The sequence below is a fragment of the Stegodyphus dumicola genome, chromosome X1, assembly GCF_044657685.1.
Source record: "Stegodyphus dumicola isolate Sdum_Otavi_A_Nest chromosome X1, ASM4465768v1".
Classification (NCBI taxonomy): Eukaryota; Metazoa; Arthropoda; class Arachnida; order Araneae; family Eresidae; genus Stegodyphus; species Stegodyphus dumicola.
In genome coordinates, this window is record NC_140780.1 from 188,753,488 (window position 1) to 188,780,009 (window position 26,522).

Below are 26,522 nucleotides of genomic sequence, written 5' to 3' on the forward strand. Positions count from 1 at the left end.
CACAGCATTTATAATAAATATGGGAATCAATAGAAAAACCAGGACTAAAATATTTAAAAGAATCAGAAAAAAAGGTTATTTTTAACACTATAGAAACAGACATACTTCAGAAACTCTAAAAAAATCTTCTAAAAGTTTTAAAACGCATATATACCAATAAAGTATACATAAGTATTCATTCAGATGATAAACTGGTTACCTAACCACTCATAAAAAAATTCCAAACGTTATCATGATCCCCAAATAATTTTTGTCCCATCTATCCTTACTATGGTAATGCCTCATGTTCCATATGTTAGAAAAAAGGAAACACAGAAGTCTTCTGTTGCTCAACATTGTTGGTCCGAAAATCGCACTTTCAATTTTTCTGCTGCCAAAATTATTCAAAAAACATCTTTCATTGGAGAACTGGATTTTCTAGAGGCATTTCAAATTCAAAAAAATCTTTCTGTTCTAGTTAACGATCCTAATTCCAATCCATCTCTGCCTTCGGCCTTTAAAGAAATTATGTTTTAGTTCTGGTTTCACCAACAGATGGTGCCACTTGCTCATTCTTGTCCAGGCTTTCTTATCTTATCTAATCATTATTTCCTATCTTGTTCATTTGCGGTTTTGCAGCTGAGGATGGTGGTTCGGTAAAACCACTGAAACTAGTCCTGTGAAAAATTTTGAAAATATAATGCTGATTTTTGTTGTTTGACTTCTGAATTAGTATTTATTCGGCACGTTATTGTGTTTTAATTAGGTTATAATTCAACATTTTTTTAAAAAATTTATAAAAACCACTTAAAAATACAAATTTTAAAAAATATATATAAAAAATGAGCAAATTTAATTTGGAATGAACCTACATTTTTAAATGTGAAAGGAAGACTCAAATAAGTTTAATAAAAAAAAGAGAGAGATTAATAAATGTAAACCAAATTCAATTAACAAGGAGGAAATAAAATTTTGATAGCTAATTTTTTTAAAAACTACTCGTGTGATTTTTACAGAACTTGGTACTTTGGCATAATTTGAATTGTAGAACTGAAATATGAAAAAAAATTGGTATTTCAGGAAAAGTCTGATTTTAGGTCAAAATACCTATGTCAGAACAATGCTATATATAAATCTAATATATATCCTAATTTGCACTTTCCAGACATGAAAAACACAAGCTGAATTTCCTCAATCAGTCCAGTAGAACTGCACATATAAAACTGTGCTCCTTTTTTTTTCTTTTTTTCCCAGTGTACATACATTATAACAATGTACAAAATAGAATACAATTTGCTACTAAATCACATAGTAAATTCGCCACACATCATCCAAGAAAGAATCATGCTTATTACCTAAAAGCCAAATTTTCTTTACTCACCGCATCGCATTTCCTTTCAATATCAATTACTCCTAAGCCATCAAACTGAAATTCTGGCCTTGTCTTCAGAAGGTCATCAAATATCTGATTAGTAAGCTCCTCAAGATCTGGGAAGGAATGTGTTGATTTCATATCATTTTCAGGTAGCTTATCTTTGTCATTTAAATACTCAGACATACCTATGAAAAAAAGTTTATATTAAAACAAAACTGACTCAACATCTTGTATCTTGATACAGTGAAAAAAAAAATTATTTTGAGGTCAAATATATTTTAATTTTGAAAAAAAAATTGAATCATTCACAGAAAATTTACAGAAATTCCTTTCACAAGGATTCATGAACCAAAGTTTCATCGTAGCTTTTACAGTCTCTTCATGGCAGACAGCTTGAAACATCATCTGGTGCAGCTCTGAGAGGATAAACTTTTTCTTTCATATAACTGCCAGTCACACTAATGATCTATAAGGGACCCTTAAGCTTTAATTATCAATAGTAAGACTAAAGCTGAAAATATATATTTACAAAGTAGTTTAATGCAATGGTATTGTAGAAGCATCTACATTCCGACATTACTCACATGTCTGCGGTAACATTTGTTTAAAACAAAGTTTTAGACTTCCAGCACATTAAATCCATCAAGAAAATTTGTTACAAAAGAAAAAAGACAATATCCTTGCTTTGGTATAAATCTGTTTTCCATTAGTGTTATGTCGTGGAGCAAAAACAATTTTACTTTACACCTGACTGCCACTGGCTCCGACATAGCAATGTGAATACTCTACATCTAAAATTTTAAAACACCATTCCAGAATTTTAAATGTTTATTTAATAGAATTCTATTCATATATTTGCATGTTATACACTATAAACACAATAACAAAATTTGAACTTATCTGCACCAGCGTGAATAAGCCTGGCATAATATTCTGAACTCGACGCAACTTTAGGTGGAAAATTACCGCATATTCAAACGCAAGGTTTCATCCTTTCCAACACAGCTAATTTTCTAAATATATTTTACTAATACCCACAGCGGGACAGCGGATTCATTTCATTCACCCAAAACTCAAATGTTTTAACGCAATAGTATCGCAAAAGAAACATTGACTCAAAAAAAAAAAAATATTAAAATCCATAGAATATCATCCGCTGTTGCCATTCCAGCACTGCCAAGTTTTTCTTCCTGCAGCTGTTGCCAGACTTATCCTCGCTGTATGATGAGAGGTACAACAATTAGAAAGTGAGTTATCCAAGAAAAGGCTAAGAAATACCATATATTTCAGAGTAAATGAGTTTGCATCAAGGGTTATACATCCAGATCAATCAGTTCAAACATTATCACCACAAAAGGTTTAAACTCAGTATATTATGAGATATCTATGTTTTTCAAGAAGACATGTAATGAAGAAAAGAAAATGTGAAATGAAAAATAATACTAGAAAGATAACAACTACATCAACTGTGGAAAAATGGAATTACTATAGATTTCTCCACACAAAGCAAGCATTTACAGCTAATGTTTTACCACTGAAGTTTAGTATTGGGTTGTATACAAATTAAAAATGATTTATAAGTAATTTGATTACAAGAATGATATAGGTTAACTAATTAAGAAATATATTACTTTTCTTTGAACCTAATATTAACTAATAAAATTTCTTAATATTGGTATCCAATTCAGAAGTTTCCTAGCAATTCTTGGAAATGTCTCTCAACTAGAAGCGAGTCTAGGTGAATGGTACTGCCCTCCAATAATGTCATCCTTTGGTTCTATCACAGCATTGTGATAGATATGCAAAAGTGATACCTTTTACCCTAAAACTAGCAGACTATGTTGATTAAATGCATTTTTAGGTAGTATACCAAAACCTTCCTACTAATGGACTAGGCATATTCTGCTAGGTAAATAATACTAATAACTTTCTCTAGATACTTCAGCTAGGTCCCACTTCTAACCCTAAGAAATATATAGTACTTTATTTTTATAAATACAATGCCTTTATAGCAGTAGAAAAATGCATACAAGGTGTTTCTTCTAGGGGGGTCAACTGACAATATTTAAACCACTTGTTACTTTCTGCAGGAAAATCTGAATATAATGGTTCATGGGAAATGTTAAAATATTAGATGATAAAAGTAGATAAAAAGCATGGATGATAAAGTACTTCTCAACACTGGATAAAAATTTACATGAAATATTTCATCAAAAAAGAAATTCCTTTAATGCTTTTTAGTAACTGCACTCCATCTCATACAGAAATCACTCAGCATTTGAATCATTTTATTTATTCCAACATTACAATAGGACACTCAGAAAGTTTAGAACACTTTTATTAACCAGCAAAAACTTTTACAAATGTTTACTTAGAAAATAGATAATAAAGCTCACAACAAAACTAGTATGTTAGATGTTAAACAAACTACAAGTCCCACTTGATATTTGAGTCACAGCAACCTAAGTTAGAAACTATCTGCCAGACGGCAAACTCTTTCTCCAGCTTACAGTAAATCACTCACAATAATTTAGAATGCAAAGATACAAAACTGGAACAATATTTAATAATTGATAGTTATTCGCATTACACAGGCAATAGAGAAGTTTAACCACTTGGTGGATCCAAAAAATTTTTAAAACCCAGTAGACATTTTTAAAATGTCTACATTTTTATGGCTGAAATTGTAAGAAAACTGCATTTATAGATAAAATATATGTAAAAAAGAATTTACTGGCCCAAAATTAAGTATCCATACATAGATTTTTTTTTTAAATTTATCATTCCCCCTTTAATGTTGGTTTTACAGTAATACACACCTCGAAATATTAATACACACCTTGAAATATCTAGATACAAGTTAACATTTCCACTCAGTGTGAAATATTTTAAAACGATACAATACACAGTTCTGGCAATATATTACAGTCCTGCCAATAATACTTTGTTTCTTTCCACAGTCACTGACTGCTGCTACTGTCAAAATTATCAATCTTCAGTTCAGACAAAAATTTAAGAATGTAAACTATATAAAATAAAACTTGAAAGCTTAGCTATTAATTTTCATAATAAGTTAATAAAAATATTATAATTTTCTTCAAACCTCAACAAAATGGAACTTTCATTAACTGTAATATACAATACCCAAACAAAAAAGTGCATTTCATGAAGAATCAAAGCAGAACAAGGAAAAAAAAAAAAAAAGAGAAAGTTTGTTCTACAGATCAGTAATGACATCTATGGAACTGAAAAGCAAACTAGAATAATTTATACATGATAATCAGAATTATGAATTTTGAAAATGTGACATCTGCACCATTAACAGGCAAATCACATGCACAAAAGGCACTGCTCGTATGAAGCACAGGCAAGACTGTTAAGTGGTAAATGTCACTGAAACTTCAGCTTATATTTTTTCAATGGTGCAGAGAAAATGAAAGCTATACAGAAAACAATCCAGCTTGAAATGTGTTATATACCGAAAATAAATAAACTGAGGTTACAAGTAAGGTTACTAATTTACAGTAAATGATATATTGTAACATAAGATATATACTGTACCTTGCACGTCAAGATATTATATTTAAATGCATCAAGTAGTTTGCCTAACAACACACAGTTGCCAAAGGGTACATACGCCCAAAAGTTTACTTTTTTTTATTCATTCACCACTAGACGACAGAGATTAGCGTACTTCATTAAAATGTCCCTAAATTAGTTCCTACAGTTATTTGAATTTTTTCAAACTTTATTCAAACTTTACAACTCTGAAGAACCCTTCCCCCCCCCCCAATTTTTCATATATTTGCTCCTGTTATCATTGCTTTCCTTCCCTTGAATGTTTCTCAAATATACTAATGCTCCCCCCCCAAGACTGTCACTGTTGAAGAATTTCTTGATTTCTGTTTCAACAAGCTGGAATCCCCCAAAGATTTGCTGTTATTGTCTTGGTCACTTATTAGATGGGGGTTAATCTTATCTCCCACAATGTCCACACAGTATAAAGAACCTGAACAAAGAACGTTGAAAATAATGCTTCACTTTATTGGCTAACTACTAAAGAAAAATGTAGGACACTATACTGCACCTCATTCATATAGTCTTTTACTATCCCTTCAGTTTCATTTTTGTCCACATATGTATTTATTACATGAATGCATTAGGAGTTAGCGTATATACAGTATAAAGTCCAAAATCCGAACATCCATTGTTCGGAATGATCTAAAATCCGGACCTCAAAACCACTGTTTTTTCTCGTAGCCTTTACGCATGTGCATTTAATTTCCCCCTCCGCGTATAATAAAACATCTGGAGAGTAGCAATTCTTAATTTCCCTTCGACACTAAATAAATTACATTCAGAACTTAAGAAATATAGACTGGTAAAGGGCTCAATAGGCCGCATGCCTTTTACACGAATCATGATCTGTGATCTGCAAATAAAATACCTCGTTATTGAAGAAACAATCATTTTAGCATAAATTTGTACAATCAGTAATTTGGCTCCATTGCAGCATATCTGCTTTGGCACACATCTCAAATGAAAACATTTGACATAAATACACCGTTCATCTGACGCCAATCTGGCAAGTCATTATTTATTATACTTTCCTTTCATCACTGCATGTTTATCAAAACATGACAACTTGAGTAATGACTCATGTAGGGATGCCTAATTTTTTTTTTTATGTTAGTAAATGAATAATACGGTAAAGGAGTATGGTAACCTTTTATGTTGACATTACGCTTGGCCATGATTACAGATTTACCTTAAATGAATCAAAAATACGTTGACGAGGAAAAATTTACTAAAAATTTCCTTCCATATGCTAAAAGTAGATTTTGTTGATGATACTCAGAGACCCAAAGATTACATTTATGGCTATTTGAATTAAGAATCACTGATTTGTTATTCACATAAACCCAGAACCAGTGCCAGGGCTCATATGGCCACACCGAGTCGCATAATTTATGACCCACAGAGACTGCATCAGGCAGTAAGATATCTAGCACCGACCCTCAATAAGGCTTAAGTATATGTGGGAATTTATTTATTCACTACTCTGATAAGCCTTAAGCATGTGCAAGAAATAGACATAAGTATAATAAATAACTAAAATAAAACAATTCAGGCTTAATTGTCTCAGTGCGCGATAGAAGCAAGATAAAATTTAATCGAACAACTTGTCATTAGTCGCCAAGCTCATGATGCTTAGCTAAATATTTATAGTGAAGGATAGCTAAATTTGATGATGATAGCCACTAATTTTAAAGGTCTTTGGATATCACAAAACAAAGGTGAAATTTTCCAATTAATGGTACCGATAGTTAAAGTGACAGAGAAGTGACTGAAAATGGGAAAATTTCTGTTCACAGGTTAGTCGGAATTTTCGAAACATCAGTTACAGGACTTCAATAATGTAACTAAACAAGAGATAATGTCCCTCTACAGAATTAAAGAGAAAGTATTAGCACAAAAAACGAAGCAACTTACATTGAAAGAAATAATTAATAAGGTAAACAAATAAATATTAAGCTTTTTTTTTTGTACATTTTTGATACCCTTTAGATCATAAATACTTCATTATTTCATAAATCACAATTTCATATTTTTTATTTTATAATTTCTACATGCCATCTTTCTAGACTTAAACTGATGATCTAACATCCGGAAATTCCAAATCCAGAATCGCCGAAGTCCCAACGAGTCGAGATTTCGGACTTTGTACTGTATTACTTTTGAAAAACGCCTCAAGATATACAAATATGTACTTTCAACAAAGGGTCATCCAAAGTTAATTGTTGATGGTTATTTGGTATGCAAAGACACCAGCAATTTTTTTTTATTAGTGCTTCAAAGTACCTTTAAGGTGCACAAACTGAGTATATCTTGAGGAACATTCGACCAAGTTTCAACTACCTTGTTAATCAACTGTTGCTTTGCCAGCTAGGTAACCTACATTTATTAAGTAACAGTCTAAGTAAAATGGATAACCAGGAAAAATAAATTTGACTAGCATGGGCAATATGCGAAGAGACAATGCAGCATGTGTTGTGTGTGAGAAAACTTGAGCTGAACTTGGCAACTCAAAATACAGTTTTCAATATTTTCCAGCTAATTTTAATTTATCTTAATGGCTTACATCAGTCACCTACCAGAAATAAAAATTAACAGGTTAACTTCTGCTATTAATGGATCCCCACACAATAAAAACGGGTCCCATTTCTTGTAGCATACCCAGGATCTAGGATAGGTGTCTGCAATAGCAGGGACTATTTTCATTTATTTACTAGCAAAACCTACACAGCTGTAAGATTGCAATCTGATATTTTCGAAAGCAAGTTCTTTTTCAGCTGTAAAAATGTTAGTGCAAGTCCTCATCTACAAAATTTCCCAATCTTCTGAACAATCACCCATGACATTTACCTTTTTTCAGTGACAAAATTACTACTCTAAATATGACCTATACACACTAGAATTTCCCATGTCGATATTCAATAATGCAGTCTTCTCAAATTTTCCAAATGATGTTAATACAACTTGTCTACTTTATAGCAACATTTTTAAATCATTGATTACCAAATTTTGATCTTAACTATAAACTATCACTCTTCCCAAAATCCGAACTTTTGCACACAATTAAGTAGATGGAAGCTGTCCACGCAGATGCAAATTTTCATTAGCTTCTGCTAAATATCTGCAAATCAAGCAATTTTGATGGTCAGAATAATGTACAGTTATGGTTTAGTGTGATTATGGTAGAAGGTGTGTAATTATGATATAGTCTCATGTTCAGATTTTTCAAATAAAAAATACTGACCTTTTCTAACACTTTTCCAGGTATGTATTAACATTTAATAGAATGAGTAATTTGCACTTGGTCAGGAAACAAAAAACAGTGGTATCAGCATACTCGCTATTCAATTTATTTAGGTGAATTCATGTACAAACATTGAAATAGAGAGAAAAGCTAATTTAAATATATCTTAATTGAGATTGTTTCCTACAGGCTTGCTTTAAATCAAACGTGTTCTCATCTTTTAAAAGTGTTTGCATTTTCAAAGTAGGTATTCTCAGTAAAAAGATTTTTCAAGTGTTTCATTCTATTTAAATTGCTTGCTTACTGAAATAGTTAAAAAGAGATATTTCTTACATTTAGAAAAAGTCTACCTCCACGCAACAAAAAGATACTAAAATACTGCTGCAATAAATATAACATGCACATAATTTACAGAAAAATTCAATCTTAGATTAGCATAATTTTAATGAGCTGCTGCATGTATTTCAACAGGATATGATCCTGGTCACAAATCTTCAAGAAATAAATACAAAAAAAGGAAGGAAGAATTATAAAACTCAAGTCTTCTAACATTTGCATTTCTCTTACTTCTATTAGCTATTCTATACAATTAACTTTGGTTTTGAAACACCTGTGAAAAAATATATAACAATATACGTACATTAGTTTTAAATGAGTTACGTTTCTCTTCCATTCACTATGTGCACTTTAGTTAAAAATGCATGAGGAAAGACAAAATAATTTTTCTACACTAATTGTAAATAAGATCTATCATAATTTATTTTAAGTTAATTTCACATTATTACCTGAAGCAGAAGAAAAAGAATCCTTCACTTCTATGAGTATCCTCTGATTATCAATGCTAGTAATTGGAGCACTCTTGACAACCGGTTTCTGCAAAGATGCCTGAAAACATGAAATCCATTGTTAAGAATATTTAATCATGATAATCATTACCACCATATAAAACATAATTTCCATTACTAAGAAACATTTCACTCGAAACATTCTATAGCGCAATAAAATTTTTAAAAAATGAAGCTAGCATTAAAGTATTTGGATTTTACTATAGTCAAAATCCACTCTTAGATAGCAATGATTTTTAAAAAGGCCTCACCGATTGTCAGGAAACTGGACTGTCACTCAAAATTTAAAAAATAATAAAATAAAATTAATGCCAAATTAAGACTGAATTTTGCTCAATCTTAATGCTTCAGTTGGCATATGTAACTTCTTTTCAAGGAATGGATTGCAAAAAGAAAAACAATCAATGGCCTTACTCAATTTTCTATTATCCCATTTGAGATGGGTTAGTCACATGTGCATCACCAGCAAACACTATCTCACGATCGGGTGTGTCATATATCGACGTTTAAAGCTGGGCTCCCAGATATCACTTTTTCGATTTAACTAGGATTTTGGGGGGAGGGGCAACTAGATGTAGCCTGTCTGGTATGGTGAAATTTACAGTGACACATGTTGACCTTCATTCCTATGCAATGTTTTTTATTTTTGGTGTTTTATTTTGGAATGAGAGCAAGATTTTTGGGTATTGAGTGGAGTATTGACTCTTTAACTGCATCAGCTAATATAGACAAATGCATTATCTATGATTTGGGATATTTTTTTCTTTTTCCTCCCGCAGATATAACAGGTTAGATATTCTACCTTTTTAGAGGTTTCATTTTATTGCTATTTGATTCTTTACTCTAGCATTAAGATGGATATTTTGTATGGTTGAATGAAGTATTCTTACCAAACAAAACATTGCCAAAACAAAAAAGCACTTAACAGAAGAGTATATACAAATAATAAATTAGTCTTTTTCTCACACTGATGACAGCAGTGATATTTTTGCAGATTTAGAAAGTGAATTATGGCAATTCTAATATGGACATATTTATCTGTTTATATACATATTTGATTATATGTATGATATCAAGATTATTTGAATTTCAAGACAAAATTATTCAGTTTTTGGAGATTCAAAATCAAACTGAAGTCTATGTGTTCAAAAGCTTTATATTGTCTTGTAATTTCAAGTTCAGTAAGATCAGTGAATCAGATATTTTCGATTCACTGAACTTGAAATTACAAGGTGTAGATTAGAACATAATTTATCATTGGGATGCCATCATAATGTATACTGATAAGTTGTAACTCTAGAAACACAAAACTTTAGCCTACAATTATTCCTGCTTCGCCAAATTGTTTAGAATCCTGGAAGAAGGGCACTTTAAGGAGGTTTTTAAGAATACTGATATTAAGAGTAAAAATCAAATTATTTGCAGCACCTCACTGATGAATTCAAATGTTACTTTCATAACTCATGTGATAAAAATATTTATAGAATGGCAATGTATCCTCTTTATGTTGACATAGATGTGCCAAAAACACTACAAGAGCAAACTTTGGAAATTTAAAATGATTCTGCAGCCAAATGACTTTGAGAAAATGAATTAGCCATTAATTTGGGTAAAATATCTGAAAGTTTATCCCAGCATAGCAGAGCAAGCACTACAACTGTACTTACCATGCGAAGAACATTTTCAGCATCTGTAGCAATAAAAGCAAAGTATAGAAGCAAACTTAGTATTGCTAGTGATTTACATTGCGAACTTTCTTCTTTTCAACCAAGAACTGAATACCTTTTCAATAATATGCAAGCACATGTGTCTTATTGATTTATCCCTCCCCCCCCCCATATGTGTGTGAAACAGCATATTTCCACAATAAAAACTTTATAAATTTTGTCTTTTTGTTCTTACTACCCTTATTGGTATAGCATAATACCATTGTTAGGGAAGGGGCAAGAAGTTTCATTTTGGGTTATAGGGAGGCGTAACTTAAAAAACTTTCAAAACCTATGTTATAATGCATAATTTAGGTTATTCAAATATTTATATCATTCTGATATAAAATATATTAATACTTAATTAGATACTTAAAATTTAATGTTCACTGGTTAATTTCATTTTGTAATTTTCTTTCACTTTTAAATTAAGAAAATTCTGAGCAGGAAAGATTTTATTTCATCATATTAAGTACATCAAAATTAAAATTAATAATTAGCTTACACACTGTGAAAATAAACTTGGCAATGTACCACATATTGATATTAAACAAAATTAACTGATTAAGCATTAGTTGAATCTCCATAAGTTATATAAATGCCTAAACAGACTAAGTATATGTCAAAGGTGTATCATATAAGACATAATAAGAAAAATAATGCTGAAAATCAATAGGGGTGGAGGAAAGATTTTCATAATTCAAGTTTCATTAATTCAATAAATTTAATTTATAACTGAAAAACACTTTCAGTAGTAAAGGCTAGATATAAACAACAGAAAACTCGGGGATCTAGCACAAAACATAATGAAAAACTGAAAGTCTCCTTGTAAAACAACAAGAACTGGCAGCAATTGAAAAGGAAAAACATATAATGACTTTAATGAGTCCAGTTAATATAAATTCTTAAGTCCAGTTAATAATTAATTACAGCAGAGTTGAAGAAATGAGTTTATTGCTTGTAAATCACAGATTGTTACTCAATAACAGATTTAAATTGAAAGAAATACACCTTAGTCTTTCTAAAATAGTGCCTTAAAGATAAAAATATTTTATTGCTGGCAATGGCAACATATTTGTTTTAAATTGCTAAGTTTGTTGACTAAAGTTGAAATACGAATAGCTTACACGTTTTGAGTGGCAGCAACTTTATTAAAATCACCGAGTTTTCTGGTTAAAATTAAAACATAAATATCTTATGCTTTGCCAAGTGGTAAAACACTGTTTTTGAATCGCTGGTTGGTAAGCGAAAATTCGCACTTCCAGATTTGAGGAGTATTCTTTTGGGTAAAGGTCTATAATCTTCAAAAAATCTGGTGGCTCTAGCTGCTACCGCTTACCACTATGTGAAGAACATGCATACACAGGGTTCGTAGCCAAATTTTAGTTAAAAAAATATGCATCTATAAGCACTTTTCAAGCACATTTTAAGGAAAAAATAAGCACCTGTCTAATTACATTATACACAACTGCATAACCTTAAAAGAAAAATTAAACTTGTAATTTAAAATATGAGCAATGCAATATTTATTAAGAAAATGAGCATTACCTCAACCATGGAAAACAATTAACTTTTTTTTTAAATTTAAATGACAGTTCAATTTACAGAATTAGTTTACAATGAGAGGAGAAAAAAACTATGCGGAACGAAACTATATTACAAGATTTAATGATGAAATTTCAGTTCAAAATATAAAAAATAAATAATAATAAGCCATATTAATTGTATTTGTTTGGCACCTAATAATAAATACAATTTATTTTTCCACTCATATTAATATTTAAATAATTTAACTTAAATCAAAATTCTGAACATTTTCTAAATTTTCATTGCATAACAGTTTTCCCTTAACATATATCCCAAGCAAAGTAATTTAAGTAAAAAATAGGCACATTTCTGAAATCAGAAGACGGGGAAACTGCTTCATTCAGTCATCCTTTAACAGTAAAAGCTTAACTAACCCGCATACTCGGAAATTCCCTAATATTCCGGATAGTAACTGGAAAAAGAGGAGATTGCAGCCATTCTTTAGATTTAAATTTAGGCTAAATAAATGATTTTGACATTTCGATATGTGCATCATATAAAAACCAACGGAACTGAGAAATATTCTGCTTAGAAAGCACAGTAAAACTCTTTTAAGTGTTCATAAACAAATCTCAGACTGAACATCAAAATTAATTATCAATGCAAAATACCGCAAATGTTATTCTGCAATACTTGAGGCGTAATTCTTCCACATGTGGTATTACGCAATCGGAATCAACAGCTGCCGGTATTCGGAGAATAAAGAACTAAATAAAGAAAAAGAAAGAGACTTACTAATCTGGGGTGTTTCTCATTCTAATTTTAAACACACTGCATTAAATTTCCGGAATAGAATCTATCTTCGCTTGGGTTGGGTAGACCGCAAAAACTTTTAGTCCTATTCAATCCAGCTTGGACAGTGACAAAAAAAAAAGTCCGCTGCTTCAATATTAGAGATTTTGCAGAGAAACTCCCAACCTCCGTACTGTATAATGTATTGGCAAAGAAAATGAAATTATTTTGACTATTCGATTACTTTCCTTTTATTTAAGCCATTCCGAATATTATTCCTTAGAAAGCTAATCTGTGTAAAAACACACCAATTTTTGGAAGTTTATCTATACTGCAACTATATTATTATAAATATTCATGCATATACTCATATCATAAGCATAACAATCATAATAAACACAAATATGAACTGACCACGCGGAACGAGAATGCAAATTATTAAAATCTTGATAGAAATTCAAACATGTGTAGTATTGGGGTGGGAGGAGAATACCGAATGTACCGGAATTTTCTACCATTTTCGCAATTCTTTCACCAATAGAACGACGTGCACCTGTCTGTACTCTTGCACGCACCATAGGTTACGGTAATGCAGAGAAGAGGGGGGAAAAGCAATTTCCAGGAGTATGATTCACCTTCTGACGTTGCATATAAGGAAGAAAAGTTGTTTATTTAGTTTCGGCTTTGGTACGGGAAAAAAATGCGCGTTCATTAAAAAAAGGATTTTAAAAAAGCACTAAAAGCAAAAAATAAGCACTAAAAACAAAAGAATAAGGGCTTTAAGGAAAAAGTAAGCACCTATAAGGGCCTTTATATTTTATTTTCAAATATAAGGACTTGTAAGGACCGCTACAAACCCTGATACATACATGCCTACAGATTATTCATTATTTAAAAATAGAGATTACAGAAACTTCTCAAAAGAAAAACCAGACACATAAAAAATGAAAGCTGAGGTCATAAATTTAAATTACTATAGAAGTTTCTTGAAAAAGAAACCAAAGAAATGGAAAATAATAAAACATCAACACTTCTGATGTATTTATTTATACATGGAAAAGGAATTTTTGCCACTTGGTTTATACCTCATAATTTAATTTATCATTTTGCTTTCTTGCTTTCTTCAGTGAGCATCCTAATAAATAAAGGGTTATGACGACAAAGAATAAAGTAAGGAATTATAGAAATTTAGTCAATAAATGCTACTGAAATATAGTTTTCCATGAACTGACTCAGAATGGCTTGCCACTCAAGAGGACTTAAAAGGCCTGATTTTCACTAAAAAATAATTTAATATTACAAGCTACTTACCACAGTCATTGTGACATGATCCATTTTATATCCATACTTGTGAAGAACTGGTTTCAAAATGTCTCCACATACTTTATTATTCTTTGCTTTCACTCCAATTGTTTTTTTATTTGGTAAATCAATGCAAAATAAAATTACTTGTTCTACTCGTATTTCTTTGCAGCTTAATGTTGTCACATCTGTGCCATGATCTAAAGGCTACAATAATAATGAGAAAGCCATCAGATGAAGCAGGGAAATTTTTAAAAAAATTTACCTTTTAGAACTATCTTTTAAGCAGTTTTTACCCTCTAAAAGTTATACAATTCATTACTTTCATAAAAGTTAGGGTTGAAATAATGTTGAATATTTTACATAATGCCTGGTTTACTCAGTTCTCTTAATCACATACTCAAGGATGATTTTCCAAACCTGAAAGTTATGTTACCTTGATATATAATACCTTTATACAGGAGGCTGTACGTGCATGTGGATAGTCTCATCAGTTAAAATATTTTAATTCAGACTATTTATCTAGTTAAAAAATTTCAAAACATTTCTAAAAAGCTATTTTGTAAAAAACTCAGTGCAGCAAATGGACTTATGCCATCTCCTGATCAGACACATATAATGCATCATTCAGAAACATCTGGCCAAAATATAAAAGGCAGGCAAAGGGGGCCCAAATAAGCAGATTTTGTAATGAAATGTGTATGCTAAAAATGGCATACTGAGGCAGAGCAGAGCCCTGCTGAAGACTGGTTAGTGTGTTCTAACCACTCTTCAGCAGGGCTGACACAGTGTAAAGTACATTAAAGTGTTCTGCTGACACACATCATTTCCAGTGCAAATTTCAAGCAGTACATATAGCTATACAAAAGTGGAGCTTGCTGACTTGCATTTTATCAATGGTGCAGCTAAATAAAGCAGCTACTCAAAACAGGTAAAGAGAATGATTGCTGAATACCTCCTTTATGTAGCTTCTCCATTTCTGTCTACAACTACACATAAGTTGTATATCAGCAACTTCCACATTTATATAGTGATGCATACCATTTGATATCTAGATGAGAAATGACGATTTATGACAGAAAAATGCTTTTATCTACTACTCAGCAGCATCCTGTAACAGCTTAAAATACCATTTCCCCAAACACATTCCAGTACAAAACTTGTTTCTTATGATATTTTACTACTGCCTTTTCATTTTTACCAGATTTTTTTTAGTTAATCTCTACTATTTCATAATCCATTTTTTTTTCCTTTTTTCCTCCTCTTTTCCATATTGCTTCCCTATTTTTGAAATTTCAAAATGAATAAATTGTAATTATTTTGAAACTGCATTAACTTATCAGAATGATCTGCACCAAATTCAAAATGAGAAGAACATCATAAACGACATTGAAGAGCTCAAAGTGTTACCTTATAAATGCTCCTTTTAACATGGAAAAGTTGTACGTTTTGCTTCATTATGAATGTTGCAAAACTAAACTATTATCACAAGTCTACTATTTTATATGCAGACAGGCAATTAACAAAAGTAACAGCATGAAAAAAGCTATTATTTTACTAACCAAATAAAAAAAAAGAAAAGAAAAAAGAAAACACTGCTCTAGGCAGTAAATAAGCCCTGGTTCAATTAGAAATGAAAAGAAAATTGTTATCAGATTAACAAAACAAATCAATGAAAATAATTGTACTAATTCAGTGTCAAAAACATGGGTGACATAATGACTTGAAAACTAACACAGTGAACAAGAATAAACGACAAATAGCTCTTAATGCAAACATGCTCAACACTGCCCCTGGGCTGAAACCAAACTGACCCAAAACAGTCAGGGATGATGGCACCCCCATTTCAAAAATCCTGAAAACTACTATGGAGTAAAAAATCCCACACAATATCAAATAATCCAGGGTATTAATATGAAATACATACATGCATGCATGCATACATATATATATATATATATAGCTTTCCCCAAATAATTTCATAAGAAAAGCAAAAATGTTATTTTTTTAATTTATTAAAAAATTAATTTACGTTTCATAACATCATGCTTAATTCTTGTGAACTGCTACATTAATAGACTTCTCTGCTACGAAATGAAAGGTCAATGTGATCAGCAATCCATTGACTCCCCGAGTATCAGATCAGAACCTGAAGTATGCATATGAACAGGTATTGGAGAAGTGGAACTGCTAGAAGGAAGACAATAGTTCAACAAATGAAATGAATATTAGTAAGCTGTCCAATTGTTCACTAAAATATTTCTAAAATCTTTACCAACACAGTAAACTCTTGCCAAGAATGATTTTGCATGTAAGCGTGAACTTAATTGACTCCTTTTAATTTTATCCAACATGACAATTTTAATAATGTATAGCATGCTGCAGAGTTTCAGTCATGCTGTGATACTCCTCTTTAATAACTGGTTTGAAAATTCTTTCATTCAGTAAGTCAAACATTACTTGCAACAGCAGAACCTGAGCTTTGAAGTTGATAAATGCTTGCTGGCTTCAATGCTTACCAGAAGTTTTTAATTAAACTATTTCCATTAACTAAAAATGAAGGCAAGCCTATTGTACAAATTGCAAATGGAACAGCCAGGGAAAGATTTTCAGATATGGAACTGAAATTAAAGAATTAGTTGAGAATGGCGATCATGAAATGACAAATGAAAAATTAGAAGATCTTGTAACACCAACTGATCTAATTTTGCCATTCACTCAAATCTAACAAGATAAAAAATCATCGCACAATATTTGATTTCACTGCTGTAATGTAATGCCTGAAAATTCAAAAGGATTTTGTCAGTGTTGTAAATACACCAGAATAATGATGTTTCTGTCTGAATATGAAAAATTCAATCAATTCTGCAAACAATTTTAAAAAATAACAGCTGCCATGAGGGGGAAAATTATTTTGCAAAGTTTGATATTTCTGGTGCACACAAGAAAAAAAGTTTCTCCCTTGAACAGGAGGATAAGAATTAACACTTAAGAAATGATAAGTGACATGAAACCCCACTACATTGTGTTCAAGCAACAAAAACTCAATAAACCAATGTATGCAACATGCACACAAGGACTGAAACAGAGGAACCATACTTAAGAGAGAAAATATTGAGAATCATTAGCATGATAATATGACTTAATATACTATAGCAGATTCAACCAGATGTTAATTTAAAAATTAGATACTGAAACTGAACAACGAATCTTTCAGGTGCATGATCTGAGTAACAATTTGCAGCCTCACAGTAACGACAAATTAAGGATTTTGCTAATAAATAGTAGAACACAATGCTAAGCATGATCAAGAAAAAAAACAAGCTTTAAATCGAGACATCTATTAACTATAAAATGCATAAACAGAGTTAATATTTTCATGTAGTTAATTAATTGCCTTACATACGTTTCTAAAATATTTCTATTATGTGTATAACAGCAGATAATGTTGTAATGATATTTATACAGTACAAAGTCTGTAATCCAGACGTCCATTATCCGGAATGATCTATAATCCAGATCTCAAAGCCACAAACTTATGCATGCACGTAAAGCGTTTACCCATACGTGCTGAAGAAGTGAAGAAAGTGACAGAATTGAAAACGAAAAAATTTTGATTGACAAGTTAGTCGGCATTCTCGACACAGCAATTACAGGACTTGAACAGTGGAACTTTGTTCCACAAAAAACGAAGCAACTTAAACAACTTACATTGAAAGAAATGTTTAATAAAGTAAATAAATAAATAAAGCTTTTTTTTTTTTTTTGTAAACTTTGATACCCTTTAGATCATAATTGCTCTTTATTTCATTAATTACGGTTTCATATTTTTAATTGTATAATTTCTGCATGCCATCTTACCAAATTTAAATTGATGATCTATACTCCGGAAAAACCCCTAATCTGGAATCGTCGAAGTCCCGACGAGTCCAGATTACTGACTTTGTACTGTATATATTTAGACTTGTTATGTCGTAGGATGAAAATTTAATATGTATGCCATTTTCTGTTAGTAAATATCCATAATAGACCCCCTCCCCAGGAAAAAGATGATATTTTATAATTTGGTGGTCTGTTGAAAGTTCTACCACTGACAAGATATAAATTAATTGTGTAAAGGAAAGTAAGATTTAGCATTTTCTAGAGATCATTTTGTCATTATCTTATACATACAGACATGACTCAAATTACAATTAATGGATCAAGCTATTGGCTTTGAAGTGTAAATACAATGCATTCACTGAGAATTACTTTTAAGAAGCTACACTGAATTATTGCCAAGTGCTTTTGCCAGAATTCCCTTTCTATGCTAATGAAGCTGCTTATAATTCACATTAATTACAGTGTGCTGCATACCCATAGAGGGCTTTTTATACTATTAGAGCTGTTCCAGGGTTCATAGCCACATGTTAGTTTAAAAAAATAAGCACTTTTCAAGCACATTTTAAGGAAAAAATAAGCACCTGTCTAATTACATTATACACAACTGCATAACCTTAAAAGAAAAATTAGACTTGCAATTTAAAATATGAGCAATGCAATATTTATTACGAGAATGAGCATTACCTCAACAATGGAAAACAATTAACTTTTTTTAAAAAAAATTTTAAATGACAGTTCAATTTACAGAATTAGTTTACAATGAGAGAAAAAAAAACTATGCAGAACTAAACTATATTACAAAATTTAATGATCATATTTCAGTTGAAAATGTAGAAAATAAATAATAATAAGCCATATTAACTGTATTCGTTTGGCACCTAATAATAAATACAATTTATTTTTCCCCTCATATTAATATTTAAATAATTTAACTTAAATCAAAATTCTGAACATTTTCTAAATTTTCATTGCATAACAGTTTTCCCTTAACATATATTTTAAGCAAAGTAATTTAAGTAAAAAATAAGCACATTTCTGAAATCAGAAGACGGGGAAATTGCTTCATTCAGTCATCCTTTAACAGTAAAAGCTTAACTAACCCGCATACTCGAAAATTCCCTAATATTCCGGATAGTAACTGGAAAAAGAGGAGATTGTAGCCGTTCTTTAGATTTAAATTTAGGCTAAATAAATGATTTTGACATTTCGATATGTGCATCATATAAAAGCCAACGGAACTGAGAAATATTCTGCTTAGAAAGCACAGTAAAACTCTTTTAACTGTTCATAAACAAATCTCAGACTGAACATCAAAATTAATTATCAATGCAAAATACCGCAAATGTTATTGCGCAATACGTGCGGCATAATTCTTCCATATGTGATATTACGCAATCGGATTCAACACCTGCCGGTATTCGTAGAATAAAGAACTAAATAAAGGAAAAGAAAGAGACTTACTAATCTGGGGTGTTTCTCATTCTAATTTTAAACACACTGCATTAAATTTCCGGAATAGAATCTATCTTCGCTTGGGTTGGGTAGACCGCAAAAACTTTTAGTCCTATTCAATCCAGCTTGGACAGTGACAAAAAAAAAAGTCCGCTGCTTCAATATTAGAGATTTTGCAGAGAAACTCCCAACCTCCGTACTGTATAATGTATTGGCAAAGAAAATGAAATTATTTTGACTATTTGATTACTTTCCTTTTATTTAAGCCATTCCGAATATTATTCCTTAGAAAGCTAATCTGTGTAAAAACACACCCATTTTTGGTAGTTTTGTACTTCAGCAATTACTGCAACTATATTATTATAAATATTCATACATATGCTAATAATATAAGCATAACAATCATAATAAACACGAATATGAACTGACCACGCGGAACGAGTTTGCAAATTATTAAAATCTTGATAGAAATTCAAACGTGTGTAGTATTTGGGTGGGACGAAAAGAATACCGAATGTAACGGAATTTTCTACCGTTTTCGCAATTCTTTGACCAATAGAACAACGTGCACCTGTCTGTACTCTTGCGTGCACCATAGGTTACGTTAATGCAGAGGAAGGGGGGAAAAGCAATTTCCGGGAGTATGATTCACCATCTGACGTTGCATATAAGGAAGAAAAGTTGTTTATTTAGTTTCGTCTTAGGTACGGGGAAAAAAATGCGCGTTCATTAAAAACAAAGGATTAAAAAAAAAGAAGTAAAAACAAAAAAAATAAGGGCTTTATATTTTATTTTCAAATATAAGGACTTATAAGCACTTGTAAGGACCGCTACGAACCCTGTGTTCATTCTGTAGATATTCATGAAGCCCCAGTTCTTTCACCTTTGCTATTTAATCTTTCTCAATAACTTTATAATTTTGCCTACTTTAAAAAACTGAAAATGCATAATATACCAGTTTATAACAAGCAATTTGCAATATTACCTGGATAAAAATTCATATTTTGTAAAGTATGACCATTTCTTCAGCATTATATACTTTCTTCAATCAAGGTTAACACAAACAAAATTTCTGCATTCCTTCCAACTGATATATTAATTTTGTTGAGTGATTAAGTTTTAGAAAGCAGGAGAAAACTAAATACTGAAGTGTAACCAAACTGATATTACCCAAACTACTAGCTGAATGTCTTGATGTTGTACTAGAAGGACACAAAGGAGGAATGCCTTTAACTCATAACATTCTCCCTCCCTTGATGTCCATTTGGGGCAAGTGACAACATATGGTACACTGAATCAATATTGTTTAGTTTGAGTGCTACTGCAGGATAATGAGATCTCAGCGGGAGAAAACATAGCAAAATCAACTCTGCCCTCACTGGAAATCAATCAAACCTATAACCTTTTCAGCTTGACAGTTATAAAAAGCTTTAATTCCCTACAATCAGGCATAGCATTTTAACTGCATAAACGCACCTGAAATAACAACAAGTAACATGTTTGAACCAAACTCTATGCATATTTTTAATATATTTGAACTGAGTTAATATTTAATATCCTAAAGAAAAAAATTTTTTTAGATATGCAATTTAGATTACTAATGTCTTTACAATGAAAATAATGAACAAATGAGGCATGCATCAACTGTTCTTACTATATTACAACATGACAAACAATTTTTAAATACAGAATTCAGTTGTTCCACACAACTTCTACAACATGAAGCTTTACATCAAACTTATGGCATTTAGTGACCTGAAATTCTATACTGAATATTCTAAATATATTTGTATTTGCAACTCACGTGTTAACAAATAAACTGTAAATTTACACTTTATTATTATTTGTTTTAAATCTGAAGGAACCAATTATATCAATGACTTTTCTTAAAAGGCACAGAAGGTTTAAGCATAAAACTGAGATACATTTCTTAAAAACAAATAAGATTTAAGAATTCTGAAAAAAATTGCAGAAAAGAGAAAAATTATTTCTCCATAAAAAGAGTATAACTTAATATTTTTTTACACTTTCAATTATTACAGAATATGCAATTCTATTGATGAAGAACAAAAATTTGTCGCTTAAAAAGCATGCCATTATGTCGATTTAAAATGAAATAAATCATAAACATAAGAGAGAGTATAACTTAATATTTTTTTACACTTTCAATTATTACAGAATATGCAATTCTATTGATGAAGAACAAAAATTTGTCGCTTAAAAAGCATGCCATTATGTCGATTTAAAATGAAGTAAATCATAAACATAAGAGTTATTACTGGTAATGATGCTCTCCTTTTATTAAAATTTTTTATTAAATTTATTATAAATAAGCAAATGAATTTATAATACCTTCAACAGCCAGTAAACATCAAATAAATGCAGAAGAGAGCCTCTGAACCTATTTAATTTTTTTTAAATCTTAGAGCAAGTAAACAGTTTAATATGCGTTAAATGAATATCAATAATTTGCTACATAATACCAAAATACAATTATTTTTAACATGATGATTATTTCCAATCAGGCTGTGCATTACCAAGAAAAAAAAAGAGAGAGAGAGAGAGATTCAAAATCAATTATTTGCTACTAAAACAAGACTAATCAAGTTTCCATTCTCCTCTAAATTAAAAAGTTACATCTTCAAAAAAAAATTTATTTTCTGTAGATATTATACATCAAAAATAAAAAGATAAATCTAATCTCTTGCATTCAAAAATTGTATTTCATTTACATGAAAAAATTTCTTGATGTGCTTTACTCAAAAATATTATACAATATCAGCAGTTAAACAGCAAACCATAAATCTATCTACAGCAAAGCTATGTTTATGAAAATAAAAATGCAGATTTTTAAACACTACATAAAACTTCTCCATGTATTAATTATTTTAAAGTATAAAAAATATTTCACAAATCACACACTGGTGGGGCATTTTATCTACTGCTTGAAACATTTCTCTGATCATTATTTGTTTTCTTACAGAACTGTATATAAATCTGATATATACAAACCTGGTGTGATCCAACAACATAGGCTTCTACAGCATTATATGTCAAACTCCGTCTTTCAAGAAGTTTTAACAACATTTCTCCAACTGTCTCCCCTTTCTGAGTTTTCACAACAGTTGTAGAAAGATCTGGCAGTATTACTCGACAATAATAACCATCTGAGCCACAATGACTCGGAAACAAAGTTAATTCAGCAGAATTTAGTGACTGTAAGTAAAGCAAATTTAAGCAGCATACTTTACAAGAAAAACACAACATGTGATATAATACAATGCTGTTATTTATATATACATACCCAACTACACACAATATTTCAATCTCAGTAACTTCAAAATAATTTAGCAGGTCCAAATTACCTGCATGAAATGCAAAATTTTCAAGAAAAAAATGCTAAACCATAATGAACTTTCCTAAAATTATTAACTATATAGAAACAGTACAAATTCGCAATAGCTATAGAAATCAAAAGAATTGCTTTGGTGAGTATAACTATCTATAATAAAATTTCAGACATGGGTTAACATATGAAAGATGCCTTTCATAGATGCTTTTCAAAGTGAAAATATTTTAAATTTACTCTCTACATTACAGAAAACTAAAAAAATTATGCAACTAAAATCTCTCTCGCAATAAAATTGGACATCTGTAGGACAAAAGGACACCATTTTGAAATGAGCTTGACATTTACGCAACAGCAATGCTGCATTTCAAATTAGATAAATTTCAAGATTCTCAGACTTAGATCATTCTTATAGAAATGTTCTTGTATAAATAACTAGTTATTAAAATTAACAACAATGTACAACTGCATTTTTTTTTTTTCCAATTTTAAAAGTTCTAGTTAACTTGAGTCTCATGTATCTGTCAGAAGAATTACATTTAAAAAGTCTAATGAAAAGGATTTTAAATTATACTTGACACTAAAAAATCTCTTAGCAACAAATACAGTACACTTTTTAACAACAGGATAATTAACAACAGGATAATTTTTTAACAATACTTTACAACATGCTGTCCTGTAGAAGACAGGTCTCAAACTTTTTAATAGCTTTTTTATTCACCCCCCCCCAAATGCAAAAGTAAAACAGAAATAGCAGCTAACTAAAATCCCTTTTTTCACAAAAACCGAATTTTAAGAAGGATTCATCAAACATAAACCAAGCAGATTTCAATAACGAGTTATCATGCAATCACTCTTATCCACTACTATCACTAATTTACAATTCGACACTAGTTTTCATTAGTCAAAAATGGTTGACAGAAAAGTATGCAAGTACTAATAGCTACATAAATTTCACAAATAATTATCTATTACTATATAATGTTGCACTATAGCAGGTTTTATGCCATTTTGTAGCTCAAAAATAGCTCAATACCATTGGAAGAAATTGCATTCAGACTACTAGCAGAAAAATCTGCAAAGCAACCCAACTGAATGATATCGTTGCTGAAAAACAAGTTCTGCCATTCTCCTTCCATAATTCTTTCGCTTTATTTTAAAAAATCTTTCTCAATGGCATAAAACCAATTTCTATTTGAAACTGAGGCCCACCAGCGGCCGAGCGGTAAAATCGCTGAACACTGGTAGTTCGGTCCGAGGTTCGAATCCCGCGAACGGGCTGGCTGCATGGGTGTTTTCGTGGTTTTTCCCATGTGTAACGTGTATACAAGCCAGTTTCCCTTAGGAAGTCCTCCACGAAGGCACCCCTCCCTTTAGGCAGATAGCCCTCGAAGCTTTGCCGTAGTTAATAACCTAACCTAACCTAACCTATTTGAAACTGAAATTATCACTATCTTTTTATGTAACAAAACAAATACATTTTGTAGAAAAATGCTACTGCTACATTGTACAAATATAATTTCTGATATTAATCATAACTTTAAAAAAAAACTCTTTATATCATGCAATCACTTTATTTACATTAATGCTACATTTCACTGGTATACAAAAGTAGCATCTTTTTCATCACAGGAAAATCCGTTTTGTTTACTAAACATGTAAACATAAAACAATTTTCAGCATTATTTAACCAATTTAATAACCCCAAATTAAAGCTATTAAAAAACAGCACTTATTTTTGAAAAATAATCAATCCACCAATCATCTTAAAAATGGCACATTCCATCACTGGAAATATGAAAAATACAAATTAAAATTATGAATCAGTAATTCATGTCACTAGGGTGCAACTGAGGTAGTAATTCAAAGAAAAAATCAATCTTCAAATTAAACAGAAAACATATATTCAGGCAAAATCAAAAAAGAACACTTCTGCCCTTTTATAATTCTGAAACAAACATATCACATACAGAATGATGTACAGTACAAAGTCTGTAGTCCTGACATCCATTATCCGGAATGATGTATAATCTGGACCTCAAAGCCACAAACTTTTTTTTTTGTATGCTTTAAGCATGCGTATAATACGTTTAGGCATGCGCGTTTAATGTTTACGCATGCGCGTTTAGCACAAAAAATGATCTTTAATAAAGTAAACAAATAAATATTAAGCTTTTTTTTGGTAAATTTTAATACAATTTAGATCATAATTGCTCTTTTTTTTTCATAAATTACGGTTTCATATTTTTAATTGCATAATTTCTGCATGCCATCTTGCCAGATTTAAATTGATGATCTATAATCCAGAAAAATCCTTAATTCGGAATCGCCGAAGTCCCAACGAGTCCGGAATACGGACTTTGTACTGTATTTTAAGAGGAAGAAATGAAAAAGAATCTTACTTCTCTTGATGATACATTTTTATAAAGCATTCCAACACCAGTTTCACTACTAGTTAATGATGATCTACTGTCTGTCATATCTGATTGAGTAGAACTAGTATCATCCAATTTCTGAGATTCTTTCTCTTTTTTCTTTTTCTTCAAAGATTTTCGAATTTCACAGTGTCTATCCCAAAGTCTACCTCCTCCATTCTTTGATTCATTAGACTTTGTTTTACTTACTAAAAAAAAAGATATAAATTCAACAATAAATGCATTAGAAGTTTGAAAAGCGAAAAACATGAAATATTTGCTGAATGGTTTCAATTCAAAACATTTTTAGCGCAAAGGGGAAAAAAAAAATTTTTTTTTTTAATAAAATTAGGAAGGCACTTCTGAGTTAAGAATTTAAATTTTTGCACACTGCAACAAGTAACAGCATACATAAATCCCAGATATGCAAACTTATCTCAACTGCATGTTCTTTCTAAACCAAATAGAATTAATTTTATAGTTAATTTATCTGTCTTAATCCAATTACATATATTTCTATTCATTTATATAACATAAAAGGTAAAATAAAGTGCTCTGAATATTTTTAAGAGCTATTAAAGTAAATTTAGATTAATATCTATTGGCACATGTTTAGCAAATATGTAGCCTATGAACACCAAAAGGAAAGGAATTGTACTCTGCATATACAGCTATTGAAAAAAAGTCTTTTCTAAATTAAATTGAACAGAAATAGATTACACACTTTGCTTTTTATAATACAGGTAATAAGACTTCTCATTGATTTCAGAACCCACAGAAATGGAAATGAATTTCAACCTTTAGCTCAAATGAAATATGCTGTATGTTAAGGGAAAAAAAACAATTTCATTGCCTAGTGTTTTTCAGTAAATGAGCATGTCATACATTGATTTTCCAAAGTGAAAAAAATTTTTTTTTTACTTATGTATTATCACAATTAAGCCATTAAACTTGGCCAAGATCCTACCAAAGTTGCAGAAATCATTACTGCAGAATTCTGAGCTGCACTTCATATTGCAACTCTTACAATAACATTCCTTGCACAATCCACCACTGCACACCACTGCTAAAGAACTCAA

General features: G+C 30.8%; 1 protein-coding gene across 7 annotated transcripts in view; it reads right to left on the reverse strand.

Annotated features, from left to right (window-relative positions):
• Positions 1 to 26,522, reverse strand: part of LOC118204066 (regulator of G protein signaling loco-like) — a 161,924-nt gene that overhangs the window by 36,864 nt on the left and 98,538 nt on the right. For all 7 annotated transcript variants that reach the window (XR_015038324.1, XM_085807046.1, XM_085807048.1 and 4 more), the window contains 5 exons: positions 25,432 to 25,652; positions 22,693 to 22,896; positions 14,356 to 14,553; positions 8,960 to 9,059; positions 1,361 to 1,539 (listed from right to left, as the gene is read on the reverse strand). Coding sequence is in view for 6 of the 7 variants with exons in the window: in XM_085807046.1 (XP_085663172.1) it covers positions 1,361 to 1,539; positions 8,960 to 9,059; positions 14,356 to 14,553; positions 22,693 to 22,896; positions 25,432 to 25,652 (902 nt within the window). In the remaining variant the exon portion in view is untranslated. The remainder of the gene's footprint in view (positions 1 to 1,360; positions 1,540 to 8,959; positions 9,060 to 14,355; positions 14,554 to 22,692; positions 22,897 to 25,431; positions 25,653 to 26,522) is intronic.